Here is a 24,760-nt window from a genome sequence, read left to right as displayed (position 1 = left end):
GTAAGAAAAAACTATAGAAGTCTTTTTAAAGATATGATGCTGTAGTTTTAGGTATATTGGATAGTAAAACACTGGAAATTTGTTGCTGTAGAAGGTACCTGTTATAATTTATGAAGACTATTTAAACTGCAGATTCTTGTGATTGGCATGAAGCCTGTTATTGTCAGAATACCTTACTCAGGAGACAGCTTCCTGTCCTATGGGCTATGACTTATGTGCAGAGTTGGAAGAAACATGTGTGGTTAACATTTTTTGTAAGGTTGTGTATTTGCACAAAAAGGTAGTCAAATTAAGCTGAAGTCTCTTACACTCTTTTCTGCCTCAAGCAGAAATAGGAATAGTTTGGGTAAATCAATTTGGCTGATTTGGAAAATGAACATAGGCAAAGATGTACCTATATGGGGGGAGAAAAAAAGCAAACCAAGATGAAATTACAAAAACTCCTACCCACCTAACCAAATTGTTCATCTGTGTTCTGGTATTGTTAATGTGTGCACTAGAGTTTTAGTGGAATACTCTAGCAAGGAATTTCTGCTAAGGCAGGTTTTGCTGAGGCCTAAGACTTCAGAAACACCATTTTTAACAGTGAAGGACTGCTGACAGTTTTGGAAGAAATTTGGCTAAAACCAAGTCCTGACCATATTTATGTCTGTGCTGTACAAATGGAGCAGAACTTTTTTGGAATCTGCTTTGTTGTGATGGGAGATGACTGCTGCTGGGCACTGAAATTTGCCACAAAATGACTTTCCAGCTTGTGTTTTTTTTGTTTTCTATGCTTCTACCTAGGAAAAGTAGGAAATACTTGACTTCCCACAGTGAGTGGGTGACTAGGTCTGTGACACGGGCCTTGTCTGAGCTGGGTGACAAAGGAGTATTTGTAGGCATCTCTCTGATCCTAGTGTTTGTACCTGTACTGGCCACGTGTGGAAGAGAATGCTTTGAACTGCATTTCAGTTCACTTGTAGTTGGACTAAAGTAGGTGGAGAACTATAGAGAGGAAAGCCTAAATGATTCAGGAATGGATGAGAGTGGTAAATGAATTTTTGTTGAGTTCAGAATGAAGAAAGGCTGAGATACTGAAACATACTCTCAGTAGTTTGGTGTTGCCAAAGCCTGTGAAACTGAAGTACATGCCTCTGGATGTCTGGCCTCATAAGAAGCATTAATACTCAATAGTACTGGGAACAGGTGACTGTCTTATGGGATCAGGTCATGATTTGTCAGGCATAAGCATGTGATCTGTTATTTTCTAGGCTTGTTTTTCAGGCATGTAGCACAGCGGTTAATTCCTGATGTGACTGAGATTTTAAGTTGAAAAATTCTGAGTTAAAAAATAATTTATCCTGAAATTGACTCCTCTGTAAGTTCATACAGTAAAATATGACCATATAATTAAAGATAAGGGAAAGGAGGAATGGATAAATAAACCAGACTTTTTATTTTGAATACAGCACTTCACAATCACTGTAGGATGCCAGAGCACATTGTGTATTCTATCCTAATTCCAACTAATATCAGAATGATGATCTCTTGGACTATTAGAAAATGTTTTGACCACGTTGTGCTAGAAAGCTTCAACCTTGTGCTTTTGTCTTCAGACATACTTATGGTGGTAGATAAAAATCAATGCTATCTTTGCTTTTTTCCTTAACTTTTAGATGTGTTTAACTTTACAGTTTCTTTAGCCTAGCTTTGAACTAATCTATACATTTGACATCTGAGTGCTGATGGTATGATGTCTGATGTAGAAAATCAAAGTATCCATTCTAGCTTTAGCTGGCTCATCATTAGTTTTCAGCCAGCTGTGGACTGTATAGCTCCTTAAGTGTTTCAGGAGGGTGGTGATGAAAGTGAAAAAATTAATAACTGGAATGCTGCTTAACCATCTCTTATCTCCTTTTTCTGCTTCTTAGTAAATAGCATGTAAAAGTGTCATAGTTTAATTTTTTAAATTATTCTTTCTGTTTAAATGATTCCCTTCTGCAAACTGACCATCAGCTGTTACTCTAAAATGATCTGTAAGAAGCATGCACATGAAGATTTTAACCAAGTAAATGCGTTTACTGCAGTGGAATACTGAAGTGAAGCTGGTGGGATTTTGTGATAAAAGCCTATAATGGAGCATGATTTGTGGATTAGGGCCAGACTTCTTCTGGGTCAATGAGAAAATATATGTTTATGCACCAAACAGAAAATAGGAGTCTTCAGTTGATGTTAATTTTAAGTTTACAGAAGTTGTTTGGGAAGCTTAATTGTTATGTAATTAGTCTAGTCTATCATTTGGGGAAAAATTTGTATTGAATTAGGGTTACCCTGCACAGTGTACGTGTCTTCTGATGTGATTGTATTTTAACCAGAACTGACAGATGGGTGGTGAAAAAGGGTGCAATATTGTTGGTTGTTTGTAGTATTGTAGTCTTCAAAGAGACAAAATTAAATGCACAGATCAGATACTAAAGTTTGGGTATCGGTAGCCCTCAGTTTTCTTTGTGTGATATAGAAGCTTCATAGAAGGAAAATTACAGTAGCTTAACTAGAATGGTCTGTTTAAACAAGCTTCAATAAAGATAAGGTGTATTTTTGGTTAGTTTTTGTAGAAAGACAGATAGTTAAATGTGTTAATAACTAAGGCTTTTTGTTAGGTTTTGTGTATTTAAGAATGACATGTCCCTATGCACTTGGCTCATGAACTTTCCCTAGGGAAATTGTTAGATACCTGCACCTTTAAAATCTTGTTCTGGAATCTTGTACTAACTTTGTTAGCTGAAAATAATGCATGGCTGCTGATTCTGTGAGAGGGAAATGTAGTTTTGTATACATAACCTGCCAGGAAAACATGATTTTTTTAGAAGGCTTGGGTTTGTAAATTTTTATTCATAAGAAAGCCACTCAGACCTATCTTGATGTTTTCAGTTAGCCTGTTTGAGTGAATCTCATATGTATTCATTTGTAGACTGAGGCTGCTTATGTAGATTAGCCTTTCATTACATAAAACTTAATGTTGTATGGGGGTAATCTTACAAGCCTCTAAGAGTGAACAACTAATTGAAAAAAAATTACTATATTTTTCAGGAATGCTTATCTTATTTGCATTCCAGAATTCTTAAATCCCATTATAATTTTGTTCTGCAAAACTGTTCTGTTGATATTACAGAAGGTAGAAGCCGAAGACTGGATGCTGCCTGAATGGTACAGTGGTCAGAGGTAGTAATAGAAATTGAAGAGAGGAATCTGTGGAAAACTCAGACTTTTAAGTACCAGAAGACAGATGTTGTAGTGTAGAAGGTACCTGAAAAGCAAACACTGCATTGTTGGAAGTGCTGGTAACAATAACAAAATTTAAGTGCACTTGGGAACTTAGTTGCTTTGGGGTGCTTGCTGAAGAACACAAACCAAACAAAACTGTTTTGAGGCCATGTCTATTGAGAAACAAATTGCACAGCTGAACTCCTTCATGATCTGTTAAAAGGAGATTTCACGTGATTTTGAAATAAGGTTATTCTGTTTACTTTCTCCAATTAACATGCATCTTCTGAAGGATGATGAGTTTGGTCTGAATATGATAAATACATAGTACTTGCTTTGCTTGTTTTCCTTCTTTGCTGCTGAAATCTAGGAAGCAAAAGTAGGACCTAATTTTGGTATTTGTGAAAGGCAAACTGACTGGAAAGAATGTGAACAATGGTCTTTGACCTGAATGTAGATGCTGCTAAAGATCTTGTCCATCTGTCTCTTCACTTTTTGTGTGTTCTGTTTTTCATCTTGTGTAGACATCAGCCTCTTACATGAAACTGGAAAAGTTCACCCTTGTTTCTTGGAGTAGTTAACATCTGCTGCAAAATATTACTGTTGTGTGGTGTGGTAGGGTTTTTTTTCTGGGTTTTTTGTTTGTTTTTTTCTGTTTGTTTTGTTTGTGTTTTTTAATCTTATTTTATTGGGTTTTTTGGGAGGGAGGCATAGAGAATGATACTGCTTCATAAGATTTGCATGTTCCTTTTACAGAGCTTCAAAGATTGCCTGAGTGAAGTCAGAATGGTTATTACCAAAGAAATGGGAGAAAAAAAAAAATTCTTAAATGAACCAACTAACCTCTGAAAGTATGATGAACACAATCAAGGAAGGAGCAGATAATGCCAAGTTGTATTTTTTTTTGTGTATAGAAAGATTAAAAAAAAATAGAAAAGTAGGCTTCATTACAGTTGCAAAACTAAAACTGAAATTTCCCCATAATTTTGAGTGAATTATATAGTTGTGAACAAAATTGATTACTGATGAAGTTTTCTTAATGTTGAGGCTTCATTTAGAGAACTCCTAAGAAATGTAAAATGATACAGTAATGAAGAATTTTGATACAGGTTATTGATAGTGTGTGAGAGAAATTGCATCAAGGAAACTTAGTTTGGAAATGTTTTTTGTTCTTTTCTCAGCTCATGTCATAAGTGTGTATCATCTCTAGAAGTTCTCTGTATTGAGTATTTTAGCACTCTCATTTTTTCTTTAGTTTTGGCTGAGATAAAAATGATTTTGCCTTTTTATCAGCTTCTGAAATCTAGAAAATTATGAAATAGTATCGTTAATTTCAAATCAGATTGGTTACATTTGAGATATGCAATGAACTGTTTAACATCTGTTTTTCTTCTGGAGTCTGTATATGAAAGTATTTTTCAGGCTCAAAGAACGGTAAAAAGAAATCAGTATCAAAGTGGTGTGATAGTAATATGGGAAGTGCCTATTTTTATGAAAAATAAAGCTTTAGTTAAATTTATTTGTAACATAGATTGTTGCCATAGCAACTGTATTATTTTGGGTCACATGAAGATCATGTGAGGTTTTGAATTTCTTTGAACTGAATGGAAAATAATTAAATATGTAATTATTAAAGTGTGGATTTATTTATCTTGGTAAGCAGTGAATCTTATTAAAACATATATTAAATTCGTGTTTTCCAGTTCAAATTCTATTCCAAGAGCTCTTAGAAGATACAAACTGCTGTCCTGTACTAAAAGAGCTCTTCAGTTGTGAATTTTTTTGCTGTGGATTTGAAATTTCACAAGTGTCCTCTGTTGCATGGAGATATGTGTATAAAAATGAATGATAAAAATGCAGTCATCTTAGAGCCATGCGAGAGAAATGCTTAGTCTTCTCATGAGGTGCACGAACAATAGTAGATATAGTTGATAACATATTTGAATTTGATTACCTCACAATGAATCTCTCATTCTGAGCTTGATTTCAGATTTATAGTATGAATTGTCTTTTTTCTACTGTTAAATACTTAGAGGTGTTGTGCTTAATAAAATTCCGTGTTATTCTGTCTGTAATCTAAATTTAATTTTAATATTTAAATACATATTGGACTGTTCTGTGTCTGAAATTAGGGCTTACTATTCACTTAGGAGGTGAATTATTTCATAAAAACTATGAGTAACCTTAGAGGAAGGTTCTTGGAAATCTGTGGAAGAGGCATTGGAAACTTTCTCTGTGTTCTAGGTGTGAGGAGAAACTTTTCTTCTAGTTTGAGGTCAGTGAAAAACCTGTCAAACCTTGGAAATATGTGAACAAAGAAGCTTGAGGAAGTGAGAAAAGATGAATATGTATCAAAATAGTAAGAATATCTGTGAATTTTCATATGTCTTATGTTTAAACCAGGTGTTTCTTCAGAGTTTGGGAGACTTTCTACCTCTTGTTCTATCAATGATACAGGATCTTGTAATTTCAGTCTGATAGGTAATGGAAATGTTGCTTAGGGGAACAGTTTTGGTTGCTTGTTTCATGTAACATTGCCACTTTCAGACAGTGGAATGTTTTATTTAGCAACTTTAATGTTCTCTTAATAGGCTTATTTAAGAGTAAATCAAAACCACAAGAAAGGAATGAAGTAGCTGGCAAGATTTAAAGATGACTTGCACTTTTGCAACATTGTTGTGACACGCACTTTGGAACATCTTAACCCGTAAAATTACAGTGGTGCTGCTGCCTCAGGCTCTGTCATTTGAGAGATGTGTGAATAAAGAAGGTTCCTTAATGAGTTAGTTGCATGAGTATATGTATCTTTCTCTGTAATTTAGGGATATCTCCAATGTTTCCTGGGTGTAGCTTCTTTCTGTGTGCCAATCCTTGTATTAAAATTTTAATATTAGCAGCCTGCTACTTTTTGACAGTAATTTAACTTTGACCCTGAAATATCCTTTGAATTTGATGATCTTACATAAGTATGTGTGTCTGTGTAAGAAACTGTAAATACTTGTGTGATAATAAAACTCAGTTTTGTTTTAAAATTTCCATCCCAGCTGGGGCTTTTTACTAGTAGATGTGAAAGAAATTGAGGGGTCATTGGTATGGTCATTCTATGGTCATTGGTAGTGATGCAGCTTAAAGAATACACTCTTGTTTCCAGTGCACTTGGAAAAGGACATCTTTAAAATGAGTATTCAATTTCATGCATTTTTGTGGCCTTGTGTAATTATCCTTTTTCTTACAGTTGGTGTTGCTCTGTTCTGTTAGGTTTTGGGTACTGAATCGAGGTAGAAAAGATGAGGAGGATTAAGAAGTTTTTTTAGGGTAGGTTTAGGTAAAGATTGTTTTGCTTCAAGGATTTTGCTTCACAGATTTTCTTTAGCAGCGTGTCTTTGCTTAATACAAAATCTGTTCTTTTAGCTGATAAGTGAACTCAGGAAAAATTGCAGCAAAGCTGTTGAATATATTGAATGTGTAATGGAAGATGGAATAGAGCCTGAAAATGTTTTTCTAAGTCACCCACTTATTCACCATATGTAGAATATTAGTGTTTTTCTTCAGTGCCTTTAAACAGTTCTCTTTAGATGTTTAGGCAAATACTCTTAGTATAAATTACTCAGAGGTCATAATCTACTTGTAAAAGTAAAAAAATACTGAAGTATTCCACAGTGAACTTACTTGGAAGCAAGATACTTGCTTGAACTTAATTTCTGTATGTCTAGTTCTGTATGAATTCTTGGGGTGTTTTCAGTGTTTGGAGTTTAGAATTATACAACTGCACAACATGAATTTAAATAGAAAGTTGCGTGTAGTGGTGAATTATCGTCTTTGTTTACATGCATACATAGTTCCATCAAAACCAATTCAGTTGCTCTTGGTGTGGAGCTCTATGCAACAGAGAGTGCTAAACAAACATTTCAGACACTGAATTTTCTGAGTTGGAATCTCTTTGTCCTTAATAAATAGTAAGCAAGATTTGTGTGCCAATCAATTTGTAAAGCATATTCTGTAGAGTAAAAATGTTCCTTCAAGGAAATAGTTACCAAATACCACAAAATTGCTCATCTAACCAGTAGACAGTACAGGTCTTTAGAGATTGTTCCCTTTAGTGCTTTCCTTGGCTTTGTTGAAGAAGTCTTTAATCACCTGTTCTTGTTCAGGAAGAATGTTACTGCAGTAGAGACCAAGTGCAAAGAAGTTTGGGAGTGATAGTGCTTGTAGGTAAGCTAGAACATGCTTCTTTAATGGAGCAAAGAACTAAACAAACCCTCCTGAGCTGGGATTAACTACTGTAGTTCCAGAGTTATCAGTTTAGCCCCACCAATGTGTTGGCGAATCCAAGATAGTAAGTTTTGTCTTTGATTTCTTACATTAAATGCAGCAAAGCTAGTACTGGCAGAAGTAGTCAATACTCTATGGCTCTAAAAAATGCAGTTGCCCTCAAGTGTTTTTTCACTGCAAATTGAGATTTTGTTTTTGGTTTGGTATTACTGTAATCTTGTTGCTAAGTTTATATTTATTAGGTTATTTTGGCTGTATGTTCTGTATTTCAGTCATTTGTTTACAAGGACTAATAGCGCTGGCTGTCTTTTGCCATTGACATTAATTTATACTTCCAAAATTGAACCTGTGATTTCTTTTACTCTCCTGCAGTTAAGTTTATAACAGCTGTCAGTCAACTGAAACATGTTTCTAGCTATTGTTTTCACTCTTGCTTTTCTTCCTTACTTCTCTCCTTGCCTCTCAGGCATCCTCTCTACAATGTCCATTAACTTCCATCAAATAGATAGAAACTCTACTAGCTGCTTTTAGTTTTGCATCTCAGTTACTTTCCTTCTAGAGGTCCTCCATTCTTGTTTCACATTTTATACTCCATCTATATGGCTTGTAGATGTAGCTTCTGATGAAGGTCTAGATACTGGTAGGTAATACCATTTAGATTTTTTTTTTCCTAGCTTCCATTGGCTTTTCTGACTCTAATTCAACATAGTAATTTCACTCCTATGACATTGCTTTGCTGATGACTTTGGTGACGTGTTTGCCATTATAATGCTATTTAATCATACATCATTTGAGCAACAAGACTTATTTAATCCTAACAGCATTATCTGATGTCTGGCTGAAGCTCATAAGTTGAGTGTGTTCATTTATGTAGGCAGAGATGAAAAATGAAAATTAAACAAAATCAAGCTGTGAAATGAGGATGGCATACTTTCCAGGCAGATTTCATATGAAGAGGAAATAGCCCTTATTACTAGCACATAGCAATAAAAGGATTACGCAAATAATATAAAATGCTTACACTGTATTTGGTGGTTTTTTAACTTTAGATGAATCATACTTCTGAATGGTGTCTGACTTCTGAGCCCGACAAACTGAATCTTAGAAAAAAAAATCTGCTGGATCTTTCTTAACAGTTTAGGAAAACTAATAGAATTTCTGTAACTTAAAATTTCTTGCATTCTGTATCAGAAGTTTTTACATGCCCAAGTGATTGCAAGTACTACAACTATCTATCTATCTATCTATCTATCTATTTATCTACCTATCTGTCTACCTAATTTGTCTTTTAGATCTCCTCTTCTAGAATATGACTGTTATGGTGAATAAAACATACTGCTGTCAACAATATAACTTTGTCATAGGTAAGTACAGTGTAAATAAACAAAACCTTGAATGCTGTTTGTATTTCTAAGGAAAATACTTCAAAAAATTTTGTACAGAAACTTCAATATGAAGAAAATTTCTGACACAGTGTGCAAAACATGGGCAGAGTTTCCTGTGCTCGTTTAGCAGGAACTTGATAGAATGTGCTGATTCCAGTTATATAAAAAACCATGCCTGTAGTGTAACTGGAATATGTGTTGATTCAACAGATGCTTAGCAGAAGAGAGAAATACATAAGTTGCCATGTTATAGATACATTTTTGAAAACTTGAATTTATGTTTTTAATATATTTTGTTTCATGCATTGTTGCTTTAAATTTCAGTAAAACACTCTCAAAGCATTACTTACACACTATAAGAACTTTTATTAGGAAGGAACTAGTAATCAGTTTATTTACTATGTACTCTGAAATACTTCATTAGGGTTTATTTATTTTTTTTCCCTTGCTCTGTGATTTGCTTCCAAAATTCTAGTAGTATTTGCAGAACTAATCTACTTGATAAAGACTGAAGCTTATAGTCAAGCTTTATCGTTGGTTCCATTGTAACCTATCTTTTCTGTTATTGCATACTCACTTTTTAAAATGACATCTAGAGACAGCTTGTGATGAGTCTATGTGCAGATACAAAAGTTTTGAAAGCAGTGGTTTCTTAAATGAAAAGTGTATAATAGGCTGTTTCACCAGGAAGCACATACTGCTCTAAAAAATGTTATCTGTAGCATTTGGAATTTTACAAATCTGGAAGCTGTGAGTGTTGCTTTTGTAAATGCACTGGGTGCCTGTGCTGTGGTGCTGCGGGAGTCTCTGTGAGGATTGGATAGGGATGCCCTGTGCATCCTGCATGGTACAGCTGAGTCTGGCAGAGAAGATGATGGGTCCTGCAGGGAAAGATACCTTAAAAACAGTAAAAGGAGCTGTTGCAGCACCTGTGAGAGGTGAAGGAGGGGGGAGTAGGTGCTTCAGGCACCAGAGCATGGATTCCAATGTAGCCCATGGAGATGGTGATGGAAGTTGTCCCCCTCCAGTGGTGTTATTTTCTATGGGCTACAGCAGAAATAGTGCAAGATTGGAAGCTTTTCAGGTGGTGGTGGGCTTTCTTTGGCTTATAACTTACCTATTAGAGATCACCATTTCCTTAGTGCTGTTACTGAATTTCTAATGTCCTCTGTCCTCATGCTTGTTATTCAATATTCCTGATGCATCATGACTTACCTCCCAGCACCCTCAAACCCCAGCCTGTTATACCTGTTTTCTGCTTTGTTAGCAAGGCTTCATATTGTGCTCAGATGGTAGGTAAATATAAAGACAAAATTAGGAAATCTGAAATAACTTACAAAACTAGAACTGTTCTGTCCTTCTTAAATGAAATTGTGATGCAGTATAAGAATGCAATTTTAAACTCATTTGATATGATTAGATATTGTACATGTGTGAACAGGTAAGCTATGGTAAACTTGTAAGCTAAGAATCCTATTAACTCAAATCGGATTTGGGATTTTCAGGTTTGCCTGTGTACCCAGTCACTTTTGTAGTCCTAGTGCTCTGTTGTACCCATTGGTCTCACTGTTATGAGCTATCTTTTTTACACTTTCACTGTTCTGAGAAAAATATTTCAGTACTAGGTTGTATGAAGATTTTTTTGTGTGGAAAAAAGTGCTAGGAAGTTCAGGCTTCTACTGCTACTGAGATGACCAAAGCATTGTGTCAGTAACTGTCTGTGTTTTTTATGCTTTGTTGACTGCAGTGATATGCTGTGTTTAGGTTGCTTTTATTTGCCATGAAGCTCATGTATTAGCACTAGAAATTCTAGGATTGCTTGCGTTGCTACTTATCACTGGAGAACTACTAAGACAGGACACATGACTATTTTTTCCTTGACGTGTTTCTTCTTTCTGTTGCATCAAATGTACTGACCTCGTTTCTAAGCATAAAATAGTGCCCTTGAACTCCTACCACAATACACTTCATTTATAGTTTTAATTTTTCTTCCCTAGCTTTTGTAGCACAGTGGGAGAGTAGAAGTTACCTATTGTTTCCCACTGAGTCTGTTCCTCTGAGGTTTGGAAGGTGATTTAGGGTTAGCTATTGGTGATGTTAGAACATATGCAAGAGTATGTTGTTTCCAAATGTGCTTGTCTTTTTCTCTTAAGTGCCTCTGTCTATATCATACGGCATCACTATATTCATTACTTGCAGCTGAAGTCCTTAACCCTTGCATCAATCAAGTGTACTTGAACTGGAATCTGCATTTGTGTTTTTTTGTTCCACCTTTCATAGTAAGGGGATCATGTTTCTTCACTAAATTAATTACCATGTGCTTCATTGTTGAAGTGATAGGTTAGCTGTTAGGTTAGCCAGTTAGTGATTTTAAAATAGAATCTTGTTATGCCCTTGCTATGAGTGTCATGATTCAGTGATTTGGGTGGTTATTCATATTCTTTGGTATCTTTTCTCTAGTAGATCTTTGATTTTTAAGAAGTTGAAATAAGATAAAATATATAATAGTTTCACTTTATGAAAAATGTGTTCAAGAAATGAATGTCTTCAGTTCAAAATCCTCTTGATGACTATCTTTAAAATAGTCATCAGGCTCACTCTCCACTAGACCAGATTGCTGAAAGCTCCACCCAACCTGGCCTTGAACACTTCCAGGGAGGGGGCAACCACAGCTTCTGTGGGCAACTTAGCCCAGTGTCTCACCACCTTATAAAGTAGTCTGTAACATACAAATTTGTTTTCATACAATGTTTTCTTCTACTGTGGTGTATTCCCAACATTGAAACAAATATAGCAGAACAATTTTAACAGATACTTAAACTCATCCTGAAGTTCTGGCTATGTTGTAGCCAACTACTGAATTTTGGACTTCTAAACTGTTATCAAACAGTTGTTCATATGGGCATAATAAAAATGAAGGTTTTCATGTGGTTATTATAGTAGTAAGATAGAATGTTTTTGTTGAAATCCATTTTGGAGTTTGTCTCTGGGCAGTCGTGCTAAATGGATGAGGGGAGTTAGAAAGCAAATTTATGATGTAATTAAGTGGGGTAGGGAAGAATAAGAATAAGTATATTTTGTTTTCATACACTAGGAGTTACTGGAAGAACCGAAGTGTCCTTGCCATGAGTTTATAAACTATGTCTCAAATCATAATTCAGAACAGACAATAGAATAATTTTGAGTATCTTTCTTTAACTTAAATAACTGTGCATTTCCTTACATCAACAGAGTACTAAGAAAAAAAAAACAAAAATGCTTTCTTCTGCAGAGCTGGTATCATGAAGTGTGTTTACCTAGTTAGCTTTATAAGGGTGTGTTTGTTTTTTTGTTTGTTTTGGTTTTTTGTGTTAAGCCTTTATTGTCTTTTAATTTCTTTTTTTTTTAAGCTCACGTCAGTTGTGCCAATGTATGCTTTTATGTCTTTAAAACCTGTTTTAATCTGTAAAGCATATATAATTAGTTTTAACTTAACCTTTCTCTTCAGTTAGTCATACAATTGTTTTATACAAGAGCCTTACTGTAATGAATAACTGTGTTTTTCTTTAACAGAATTGCTGTAAAAGATAGTCAATATTGCTGGTGGTGTGCCTTCTGGAAATACATTTTAACTGAAGATACTACCAACGCTTTGTGAATGGGATGCTGCTCTAGACTGCTTTCTGACATAAGCCAGCTGGGCTCTTTGCAGGTGATGTTTTCCTTCTCACATTGTTTAACTGGAATTTGCTTCCACTGATTTTGAGGAAGACGAAGAAATCAAAGTGGAGTACCGTAAACTTGGCATGGATAATAAAAAGAAAGACAAGGACAAGCCAGATGAAAAAATGACACGGCCGAGTGGGAGGTCAGGCCATAATACACGTGGAACTGGTTCTTCAAATTCTGGAGTGTTAATGGTTGGCCCTAACTTCAGAGTTGGCAAAAAAATTGGATGTGGCAATTTTGGAGAACTACGATTAGGTAAGATCCTTGTTTCTTTTTCAGTTTACATTATTCAAGTTTATTGTATGCAGTCTAGGCATGAAAATGTCTAAATGAACACACCATAGGTCTCTTCACAATACTTCCAGGCTTTGGATAGATTGAAATTACTCGTACATCTTTTGCGGCTTGACCTTGGCCAGAATGAGTTCTATCACGTATTAAGAATCTTTGTAGCAGGAGATGTTCTGGGACTAAAAATATTTTGTATGTTTGTGCAGTGCTAGGGTAAATTGAATCAGTTGTCTCTTCTGAGATGTTGGAGATTGCTTCATTATTATTTTGTTTTGCTACCTTGCCTGGCTTCCTGAAGCAATTTTTTCACATGTATTTGTTGGTAAGGCTCTGTGAAGCACATCCTCCTGCTGGAGGTCCAGCTTATAGTACTGTGGTCTTGGAGATCTCATGGAGCCACTGCAGAAGACACTACAGTGTAATAATTATAATAATTAGCAGTAAGCTTTTGGTTTCCTTGGTTTCCTTTCCATGATGATCAGCATAATGAGCTAGACAAGTGAGCAGCTGTTAAGACAGGGACAGTGGGAACAGATTTGTAGAGAGAAGCTGGGAGATCTGTAATTCTGTGACTTAGTTCCTGGTAAATAGATAGATGAATGAAAATAAAATGGTGAAGAAGGGACAGAGGGACCTGTGAAATTTAGAAGAATCTGGGCAGCAAAACTGGGAATTTTACCAATTATAGACACTAAATTATGGAGGCATGCTTTTGGAAAAGTAAATATTTAATTTTGTGGACTTGAATTTCCATGATGACAGCTTGATTACCCAGGGTTTTCAGGATCTGGGAATTCTGTGTGTTAAGACATAGAATTTGATCCTTTATATCAAGAATGCATTCCATTATTCATGGGAGTCTTGAGTTAATGCACTGATTTCAGGTTTTAAGAGATGTTTCTGTAAACAGGTTATTTGGGAGTAGGATGGGCTATGTAGGTGTTTCTGTTGATCTGCCTCTGGTAGAGGCAGAGACTCATTGTCCTTATTGACAATATTTTTAATGTATGCTTTCCTGGGGCCTTGTCTAGTTCAAGTCTGAATGTATACAAGCTTAGCATATCAGTACCATAGGGGAATGAAAGATAACATTGCTAGAGCTATGACTGAGGATGCTGAATTTAACACAGTCTCAGTAGGAGGAACGCTTGTTATTCCTATTAATATTTAAACAAGATTAATATATTTTGACCTTTATGGTGTTACCTGAGTGCTTCTGCTGTTTACAAGTGAAGCTGAACTTCTGTCTTCAACTTCTCCTCCAACTTTTCTAAACTGTCTTTGAATGATAATTTTTCTTTTAAAACTTTCTATGAACTAAATCAAACCAGTATAATTACTGTCACTATTGAAGGCAATTGTAAACTAAGTTATTTTTTTCCCGTCTATTATCTTGAAGTGATCACAGTGTGCAGAGTTGATAATCTGTTTGTTATCAATATCAGATTAACTCTTTTGCTTGTAGTAGGTATAGTAAAGTTATCTGTTTTATTCTAAATACAATATTAAAATAGTTAAGATGCGAAGTCTGATAGTACTGAAGTAGAAGAGGAGAAATAAGTAAATGAAAGAGGAGGAAGATCATAGTGTAGAGTACTGTCCTACAACAGCCACCAGTACAAGTACAGGCTTTTTTTATATCTGACTTTTTTTTTGCTTTTTTTTAACATACATATTAGATAACATTAAATCCTTATTTACTATTACTTGTAGAGTAAGATACCTTAAGTGTTTCAGTTATTAAAAACAGGAGTTTAATTGGTATTACAGCTCTGATTTAAATTTGTTCCTTTTGCATTCACATTATTAGCAAGTAACTTAGCATGGGCATCCCTCCTACAAAGATTCTTTCAAGTACTCAATTTGTTTGACATACTTTTGTATGACACTTCCTCAAAGTGGAATATTTTTTCAGTGTGTGTCTTAGCGTCAAATCTTAGACTCAGAGAATAGATTTTTCAGAGCAATGAAATTGCACTTCAGAAGGTATGAAGTTAGCTACAAATTGGTAGGCATTGCAGTTCTTCCACGTGAGAAGGAACGAATTGCCAGACTTGAGTAATCACTTGTGGATCAAATGGTAAATTTGCTGTATGTGGCATTTACAAAAAATGTAAGCATTTAACTTGCAAAGGACTAAATTGTTTTGATTAATGAGCAGTTATTTTTAAGGTCCTTTCTATAATTAAAATAAATTGATGGATTAGTAAAAGAAATCCTTTTGCTCATACATGTGATATGTTATAGAATCACAGAACGGTTAGTTTGGGTTGGAAGAGACCTTGAAGGTCATCCAGTTCCAACCCCCTGGCATGGCCAAGGACACTTTCCAGTAGATCAGGTTGCTCAAGGCCCCATCCAGCCTGGCCTTGTACGCTTCCAGGGAGGGGGCAGCTACAGCTTCCTTGGGCAACCTGAAGAATTTCTTACTAAAGCCTAACTTAAATCTCCCCTCTTCAAGTTTTAAGCCATTTCCCTTGTCTTGCTACACACCTGTGTAAAAATCCCAGCCCCAGCTTTCTTGTAGGTTCCATTCAGATACTAGAAAGCCACTATAAGGTCACCTCAGAGCCTCCTTTTTTCTCTAGGCTGAATAACCCCAGTTTCCTCAGCCTTACTTGGTAGGGTAGGTGCTCCAGCCCTCTGGTCATTTTAGTGGCTCTCTTCTGGACATGTTCCAGGAGCTCTATGCCCTTCTTATTCTGGGGACTCCAGAACTGGACACAGTACTCCAAGTGGGGTACCTGTTTTGTGCTTCAAGATAGATCAGCAGTGGTGTCAGATCTTCTGCCTTCCAGATTTGAGAGGTGATTGTCTGATATCACCACGTGAAAGTTATAATGTCCCTTCTGATATTTCTTCAGAGTGATAATCCTCTTATTACTGCATATAGGTACTGTAACCCAATATCCAGTCATATAACTGAAACAGGATTTGTTAGGTTCTCCAGTAGCTGATTTATGTATCTAATAGACTGAATGAGCATGGCCCCTGCAAGAGTTTCTTTTAAATGTCTTCTAGGTTGTAATAACAACAGGGATATAGGGAAGGGACATAAGCAAGTTCAAACAAGTACACTTTTTTTGCCAAAAATTTAAATTATTGTGAGAAAAGAAAAAAAACTGTTGAAGATGCCTGAATTTTCACTTCAGTCCCTGTGTAGGTGTTGCAATTATCTATTCTTCTAGTGGGCATGCTTTTTCTGTGTTTATTATTATAAAGCCTTTAGGTAACTTGCTCTTTCTAAAGGACATGTAATGGACACGACTTAAATATATCTTAAATTTAAGTATGTATATTTGATTATATCTTTTTAGGCTTTGCATGAGTACTGTTTTAAAAATATGAATGAAAGGTGAGATCATAATCTTTGACTATAAAATGTAACTGTCTTTTTTCATAAACCTTTTGTCTTCATGCATGTCTTTTTTGCATTTATTTCTCTACCAAAACTGAGCTAAACATGGGAAATTTACACCTGAGTAATACTGCAGAGAAAAATTTAGGATTGTAACTAAAAATAATACACACTTAAATGAAGATTGTAGGGAAACAGAGTGGCAAGTGAAAACTTATTTTTTCCTTTATCAGCTGTTTTTTAATTTTACACCTGTGAAGCCTCTAATTTATTAGTCATTGCATAGAGTTTAAAGTAATGACTTGCTGAAACAGGCTTCTTCAGTTACAAAATAACTTTTAAAGCATCAGATGCTTTTTCCAAATGGTGTACTCATTTAATGCAGTAATATCCTTGCCCTATTTGTCCTAGCTTTGAGCTTAGTGAATTACAGAATTAAGGAAATAATGGTTCTGGTTAATTGTAACTTGGATTAATATCTTGTGTTCCAAACCATATAATTTTACCATAATTTTAAATAGTTTTCAGCAATAAATATGAAAATAAAGTATAACATTCTACTTCTAATAATATACCAATTTCCAAGCTTTTCTAGCATGTAAAATTTTTGCAGACTTGGCGAAACAGCTGGAACTGTCTCAGTGAAACTGTGACCTATAACACAATTGAAGAACAAAGTTCTCTTTGACGTATGGTATCAGAATAAAAAAGCCACATTTTAAAAGTAATTTAGATCAAAAGTGTTTCAAAGGCTTCCTTGAAGTTTAAACAGTATTTTAATTGAGCAGTAAAGCCAATATCTTACTTTTTTTTTCTTTTTTCAAGGAAAAAATTTATACACAAATGAATATGTGGCAATTAAACTGGTAAGTTAATTATTTTTTTAATGGATTTGGGGTGAGAAGCTAATAAGAATTTCTGTTTCATATATAATGATTTGATTTCCTCAAATGAAATCCTTAATAGTCTTGTTAAGTTTTCAACTAGCTAGAAGAAAGCAGTTTGGTAGATTTGAGTTATGTGCTTTGGTAATATGGAATAAAACCAGTGTTAATTATTGTCAGTGTTCTCAGAGGTAAATCTGTGTGGAGCTGATGGTGATCGGTGACTTCTTCAGGGCTACACTAAGCAGTCTTTCTAATAGATTCCTTTTTGCACAGCAATTAAAGGAGCACCAAATTTAATTTGAACTGCCATCAGGTGACAGCAGAGAAGCTCCAGAAATTCTGCATACTTCCTGTATTTTAACACTCTTATTCCCATCCTGTAATCACTGGTACTTGCATATATGTTTTGGTAGACCTTTTTGATTTGCGAAGATGCATAAAATATTTCCATCACTTAAAAACTGGGTAAATTTGTATATTTTGTTACTACGTTATTTTTCAGCTTTTTCTGAATCATTCATCTGAACTACCCATTTTAGAACATGTTTTTGCTTCTGGATACTTCTGGCTTCTTGGTAAATGATCTGTTTCCTACCCAAAATATTTCATGATGAAATTCAGTTGTTTGCTTTGTGCCATCACAGGAATTTTAGGACTTTGAATTTCCATTAATTTCTTGTTACTGCAGTAGGACTGAAAGCTTTCCACAGCATAACATGGTGAATTTCTGTTTCAATAAAGTGAAAGGTGAACTTCGGAAAACGAAATGGGCAATTTCTAGATTTTTTTTTTAGATGGGCAATCTGAAAAGCATTACAAATGTTAGTAATAAACTCCTGAAAATATTAGTATAACTATCCTTTCTTACAAAAATAGGAGTAGTTACAGATTTAGAAACATAATAGTGAGGTTAGAGCAGCACTGTGTGGATTTTTGAGGATTATAGTGTGTGTGTGTATGTTATAGTAGATTTAAATTAATTTTGTTTAAAGTATCTTTTTGCATCTGTGGTAAAACGTGAAAATGGTCTGAGAATTCCTCTTGTTACTATAAAGCACATTCAGAAATAATTTGCAACAAAGAGTTTTAATTTGTTGTTGTTTGGTTTTTGTTTTGTTTTGTCTTTTTTGTTGTTTGTTTTGTTTTTCCTAAGCACTCTTTACTTGATGTAGACCAAGAGCATATTTTGGTAAAACTGGTTTTATTATATTTGTAATTATACTTGTCTCCAATTAGTGATCAGGGCTAATCCAGGTACCAGAACTGCACTCTATTGCACCCACTCCCTTGCTAGCCCAGGGTAAGATAAAAAGCGGATAAGGACGGGAGACTTCAAGGTTGGAAGTCAGAACTAGGGCAGGTTTTCTTGAACAGGGAAAAGATAGTAAAATGTGGGATATTAATGAAATATATACACATATATACAAAGCCCAGTTTAAATTGGTGACTGGTACAAGCTGAAATTGTCCCTGATAGATGTGCCCAAAATTCTCTAGTGCGGAAGCTGACTTGGGAAAATGGTGCCAGGGCTCTTCCCAGCAGCTGCTGGAGTCAGATCCTGCTGTGTACACAGCAAGATGAGGGCAGAGCACCAGCTTCTCTCCCAGGCATCCAGTCACAGGAAGGAAGAATAGAGCGGGAAGAGGGGAACTTTTCCACCCTTCTGGATTTATAGGGTGTGGCAGGGAATAGAAGGGAACACTGACACTTTAGTTCCTGGGATCCCTCAGGGTCCTAAGCATCATCCCCGCTCTAAGTCTTTGGATATGAAGCGAACCTGTGCCCACTCAAACCATAACAGTATTAATAAACTTAGCTACATTTTCAACCTGTAACTTTTTTTCCAGATTACTCATTTTTACAGCTGTTCTACACCTTTGCAAAAAGCTTGAAGTATAATTATTGAATAACTTACTTTGAAGTCACTAAAGAACCAGTGTAGTAAAGTCTGCCTGTCATTTGCTACTTGTGCCTAAAAAACTGTAAATATGTAGTTAATTTCTGACTTGTCCTCTTTACATTAGTGGTATAGAAATGTTTTTTTGCATTAGTGGTATAGAAATCTGTTTTTTTGCAATATACAACAAATAGAAGAAAGCACAGTGAAAATCAGCACTGGAACTTCTATTGTCATTGTAAGGTAAAAATGAACTTAAGTAGAACTCGTGGTTTCTTTTAATATGATTCTCCTTTTTACTTTTTAATTTTCTTTTTAGCTTTTTTTTAAGAGCTTTCAGCTCTTTTGAAGTTGTTTCTCAACTGGAAAGGCATTGGGTACCAAGACTAGGTTTCTTAACATCCTACAGCAAATTGTAGGTTATAGTTGCAATTTGGGTTTTTTGTTTTTTCTTCTCCTATTTGAGACAAAACCAGGTCTTCACTCTTAACAGGTAAACTGTACTTGCTTGTGGTATACCATAATTTTCCTTTTAAAATGTAAACCTTACAGGTTTATTTGTCTCTCTGGCTCTTAGTCCCTTTGTTTGGAAAGCAGTAGTTGGGCCTATGCTTAGTCTTTTATTTGTTATCCTAAATTAGGAGGACTTAATTTCCTCTTTGTTTCATACTTGTTGTAGTTAAAGTTAAGCCCACCTGAGCTGGGTTACTTGGATTATGTATGTAGCCTGTTTTAAACAATAATCCTTGGCAGGTATGGTTTGTGGCAATATATCTCCTACCGCATCCTGAAGTTGTAATAGTATTCCACATGGAAGTGTTTTTTTGTGAGCAGCAAGACATCTATTTGGCATGTTCTGCATATGAATGGTAACCATATATACTCTAGTGCAGGAGGATTGCGTAGGTTTCTCTTGAAAGCATGGGTTACAATGGCTGCATTTATTCAGCAATTTACAGGAGTGCTTTTGATCTTAAAAGTAAATGGATTTAAAGCTACTGTTTTGACATTAACATTTCATTGTGTTGAATTAGCTTCCTTGTGGACACAATTCTACAAGTATGTTCCTGGTTATGATGCTAATGGCAACTTCAGGACTTAGTTGTGAGGAAACAGTAATTTTTCTGCATGAAGCCTGAGGGTCCTAAATGTATGCATTTTAATGTATAAAGTTTATATGTAAATGCATAGTTATTCTGGTACAACAGTGGCACCAGAATCTTGCTCTTAATCTGACTTCTTTCACTGTGGCTTGTTCTGCTTTGGAATGTTATAGTGGACTTCTTTAAAAGCTGGGTTTTTTTAGTTGTTCACTGTCAAGCAGTGTTTCTTTCTGCTGGTCTGCTTGTATACAGATCACTATCTTGTGATGAGAGTTCTTCATCAATAACTATTTCGTGCGTATGAGCTGTACTTTTCCTGCTACTTCTTCCCTTTATTCTTAGTTTTACTTCACTTATGTGACCTTCCATTTTACTTAGCATTCTATTCTCTGTTCAGGATTTTCTACTCCTTCATGCTTCTTCCCTTTTTCTTGGACAAATTTGTGTTTTTTTTCAGACTTGCTCTCTCTGCAGGATGCTTAAACAGTAACCAGTTGCAAACTAAATTTTTGCCTGATCTGCTTCCAGAAAAAGTAGATTTTTCTCTGTGTGACAGACAGTAAGTTATGAGGTAGTTGCTGGTGCTTTTCATCTGCAGTCTTTAATTAATTGATTCATTAATCGTTTAAATGTTAAGGTATTAATCCTTCAAATTATAAGAAGAGAGTGTGTAGAAGAATGATTGCAATTAGCTCCAACTCTGGAATGCATTTTTCCTCCTTTTTGTTTTTAAATAATTACTGTGATCTAGAATTATGTCATTTCAAAACCTCTAGTAGGCTGTAGTAAATTCTGTTTAGTAGACCGAAAGTAGTTTTTGCTTGTTCTTGCTTAATAAAATATGAAGCAGAGAAAAAAGATATGCTGAGTTAGGGGTTCTCACTGAACTACTAAAAGCATGAAAAATAAGTAATCGTTGAATATTGTCCTTTGGGTAACATCAGAGTTCTTAAATTTCTAACCTTACAGTTAAAATAATCTATTTTCTCAAAGCCCCTTAAAAGGTAATTGGCATATCTTAAAAATTGTATATTAGCTTATTCCAGATATTTGGCACAAAAAAATAACAGCAGAAAAAACCCAATTTGAAACAAATTTCACATTTCTGGTGTCTTTATCCTCTTGCTTGAATGTATAAGCATCCCACAAAAGAAAAAAAGAGGGGAAAAGCTGAGTTCAAAAAAACTGATGAGCTAAGGAGCTGTTGTTTCTGGTTCTCAGGTAACTGGTGCTTAGTAAACTACAGATTAATTCTGTAATTAGTTCTTTGGCAGCATGACCCTCGTTGAGAGAAACCTTCCTGGGAAAAGAAGCTATCTATGTTCCAATACAGAAGCTCTAAAGAATTAGACTACAATATAAGAGTAGTGTAATTAAGGTCCTTTCCCGAACACTATGAAGGTCCTGGAGCAGTTCTTTCAGGATACTTTAGTGAAGACCTGAGCTTTTCTGAGTAAACAAAATGCACTAATTTCTTTTATTGAGAGGAGAAACTGGCTTCAAAGCCCTCTGGGATTAACGTAATCTTTGAACAGTTCCATGTTCCCACGTTTATTTTTAGATATTGAAGCCTACAGAAATACTAAGAAAAATAAAACCATGGTTTGCTGTGATTTACCATTTTATTTTAATTTCTGAATATGCTTTTTATTAGTTACACTGGTGTATTCTTCACTTCCATGTTAGCGGAAGATTATATTTAACATAATTTTTCTTGATTTATCCTTATCCAGTTCTCTCATTTATCAGTAGTTCACTGCATACTTCAAAGTGGAATAACAAATTTTATGTGAAGAATTTATTGTACTTGCCCTTTCACAAGTTTTTTTGAACAAAAGATTTTATTTGCTTTGTGTGTTTGGAGTTACTAAACAGCCAGGAAAATATCTAAGCCTTGTACAAAAATAAGGCAATTCCAGAAGAATGTCAGCCAATAAATGGACTACCTGTTCATATTCCAACATTATTTTCACCATTACTGGAGGGAGTAAAAGTATTTGTTGCTCTGGTAGACAGGGTTTAACTTCAGTCTTTGGTTGGTTGCCAAGTAGGGTTGCTTGACTGTTTGTGAACAGCCTTTTGGAGGCTTATCTGAACTGTTTCCTGCTAAAGACCAAAACAGGCAATATTAATTTGAAAAAGTTTAGCTTTGTATGTCAAAAATCAGAAGCTTTTTCTTTTTAATACGAAATTTTTTTGAGTCTTAGTTACATAAATTTAATACATACCAGTGATTTTTTTTAATCTTTGTTGTGGCAGTATCCTTTATCATTGAGTGGTGATTGTTAACATGCTATCATTTAAGGCAAAGCTCTATTACTGGACAAAATCAAACTGCCCATAATCTAGTGTCTTGTCCTGGTATACTCAGCAGACATGCACCGTATTGTGGAGTAAGATATTTTCCTCTTAGTGTGCATAATGATGAACTTTAATTAGAGACGAAGTAGAGAGTGGTGTATTTCGCAACTAACAGACTTGTATAATACTGGTAGGCGAATTAGTAGCAAAGTTTGTGTGGCTTTGTGAAAGGTTAAAATGTTTTAATAACATCCTTTTTGGTAGCTGAGTACTGAAGGTTGATAATTGTACTGATTTGCTTAGGTCTGCATTTACAGTGAAGTATTTTCGTTAAGGGATATCTGTCCCTATTACTTGACAATGAATTCCATGTGTTCTTCTCCAACTATGAGTTGCTCCTTTTGTCATCCAGTCATTTTTGCTTAGTAATTCAGTTTGTGAAGAAATGAGACCATTTTTAGAAAGTTCTTTGAAAAGAGTTAGTGTTCAGCTGGCACAAATGCTTATGAATTCTCTAGATGCTCCAGGACGTTTCTTAAAGAATCTTATGAAATCCTTTTACTTTGCAAAGTGAATACTCAAGAAGCTAGGGTTTTCGTTTAGGCTGCTTTTGCGTTCTGTGCTTGAGCTCCTGTTGCTTTATTCTATAAGACCATACCACATTAGTATGTAGAACACAGAACTAAGCTTTTTAACTTAAGTAAATTGTATTAGGAAAAGAGATTTAAGCTACAAACGTATTCTGTTGCCTTTTTGTTGTTGTTTGGATATATAGTTCAGAATGGTGCTCCTTTTTTCTGATTAACTGGTAGTGTTTCCTAGATAGACTTGGTATTTTTTTGTCGAGATCCAAGGAGAAAAGATTTTTTGCATAAACATACATCTGTTATTTATAGCTGGTGTGTGGGTAGTCTGTTTAATTTGTTAAGCTGCATACCAGTGCTACCTTCTGAGCTGCGAGACACATCACCTACATGGTTTGGCGAGACAAATTGTATTTCAGCTATTCCCTTGTGGATCTGTGAATGGGTTTGCATATTGGACCCCAGCCCCTGGAGCAATACAAGATGTAAATGTCCCCTATATGCTCTGGTCTCCCTTAGTTTCTTTATAACTAGTAGTTTTGGGAGAAACATTCAAACTTCACAAGTGCTTTGAAGCAGTAGGGTTAGTTTGGTTGGTAGTATCTTACTGTATTATTTATTGGGCTTTGGGGCAGAGCCTGTGTTTTAAATGCTGTTTTTGTTTTTAAATCAGGAGCCAATGAAGTCGAGAGCACCACAGCTACATTTGGAATACAGATTCTACAAGCAGCTAGGATCTGGAGGTAAAAAGCAATGTCAATACATTTTACTGTAATGTAATCCGGATCAGTTTTTCAGACGCTTTCTGGCTTAGAAGCATAAATTGAGTTAATAAAATGTCCATAGTTACTTAAAGCAAAACAAAACAAAACAAAAAAAACAACCCATAACCCAGTGGAATTAATGTATACCTTTTCCTAGTGCAGTAAGAATTTTTTGTTCTGTGCTTTGTCTGTGAAATCCTAAGACTATTTAATAAGTCTTAAATATGAGAAATTTTGTGTACATTTAGGTGTACATTAAGCTAAGCAGTCTTAGAGTATTCAGTGTTTTCTTTTGAATAAACATTATAAATGACCAAACTGCTACTCTACTAATAATGTTTTTTTAGAGTTGCTATGATGTCTAGATAGCTAGAAGAAGTTTAAATGCATTTTAAGATTTGAAACTCATTTCACTCCCCTTGGTGCTTTTGCACCCAGAAGTACTCTGATTGTTCCCTCAATTATAGACTTAGCACTTTTTTGCTTTTCTAGGTGACCAATACCTAAAATTTCATGTATTTTTGACTTTTATAAAACTCTATATTGAGCAAGATATGAAGCTTCTTCTGCTATGAAAATTAATACAGATCTTCCCTAAGTCAGTTATGCCCTGGGAAAAAATGTGATTTTTTTCTTCTAAATGTTCCTTTAATTTTTAATACAGTGTTTCGTATGTCATGTAGTTAATTACTTTTTCAATTTCATTAGTGTAGAAATTTATTCTGTAAAAAAATCTACTAATAGTTATTTTTACATCCACACGCATATTTTGGGTTTTTTTTGCCTGTCAAAGCCACCTTGAATTTTGTAACGGTGATTTTAAAGCTATGCTTAAACTACAATAAAATGCTATTTAATCTGAAAAGTCGCTTGCAGAAGTCAGGGAGTACAAAATGAACATGCTCATATGACTTGGTTGTCTTGAATGTATATATTATGATTTTTTATACTTTTAAAATACTGC

The 24,760-nt window shown here is 35.0% G+C and overlaps 1 protein-coding gene across 1 annotated transcript in view; it reads left to right on the top strand.

The window, feature by feature from the left end:
• The window catches only part of CSNK1G3 (casein kinase 1 gamma 3), a 70,114-nt gene that overhangs the window by 7,254 nt on the left and 38,100 nt on the right, over window positions 1–24,760 (top strand). Inside the window, exons 3-6 of the mRNA XM_030467772.1 lie at window positions 8,811–8,882; window positions 12,456–12,866; window positions 17,086–17,126; window positions 23,706–23,775. Coding sequence (XP_030323632.1) covers window positions 12,689–12,866; window positions 17,086–17,126; window positions 23,706–23,775 — 289 coding nt within the window. The 5' untranslated portion in view covers window positions 8,811–8,882; window positions 12,456–12,688. The remainder of the gene's footprint in view (window positions 1–8,810; window positions 8,883–12,455; window positions 12,867–17,085; window positions 17,127–23,705; window positions 23,776–24,760) is intronic.

The sequence above is a fragment of the Calypte anna genome, chromosome Z (assembly GCF_003957555.1).
Source record: "Calypte anna isolate BGI_N300 chromosome Z, bCalAnn1_v1.p, whole genome shotgun sequence".
NCBI classification, from domain to species: Eukaryota; Metazoa; Chordata; class Aves; order Apodiformes; family Trochilidae; genus Calypte; species Calypte anna.
This window is presented reverse-complemented; position numbering and strand designations above follow the sequence as displayed.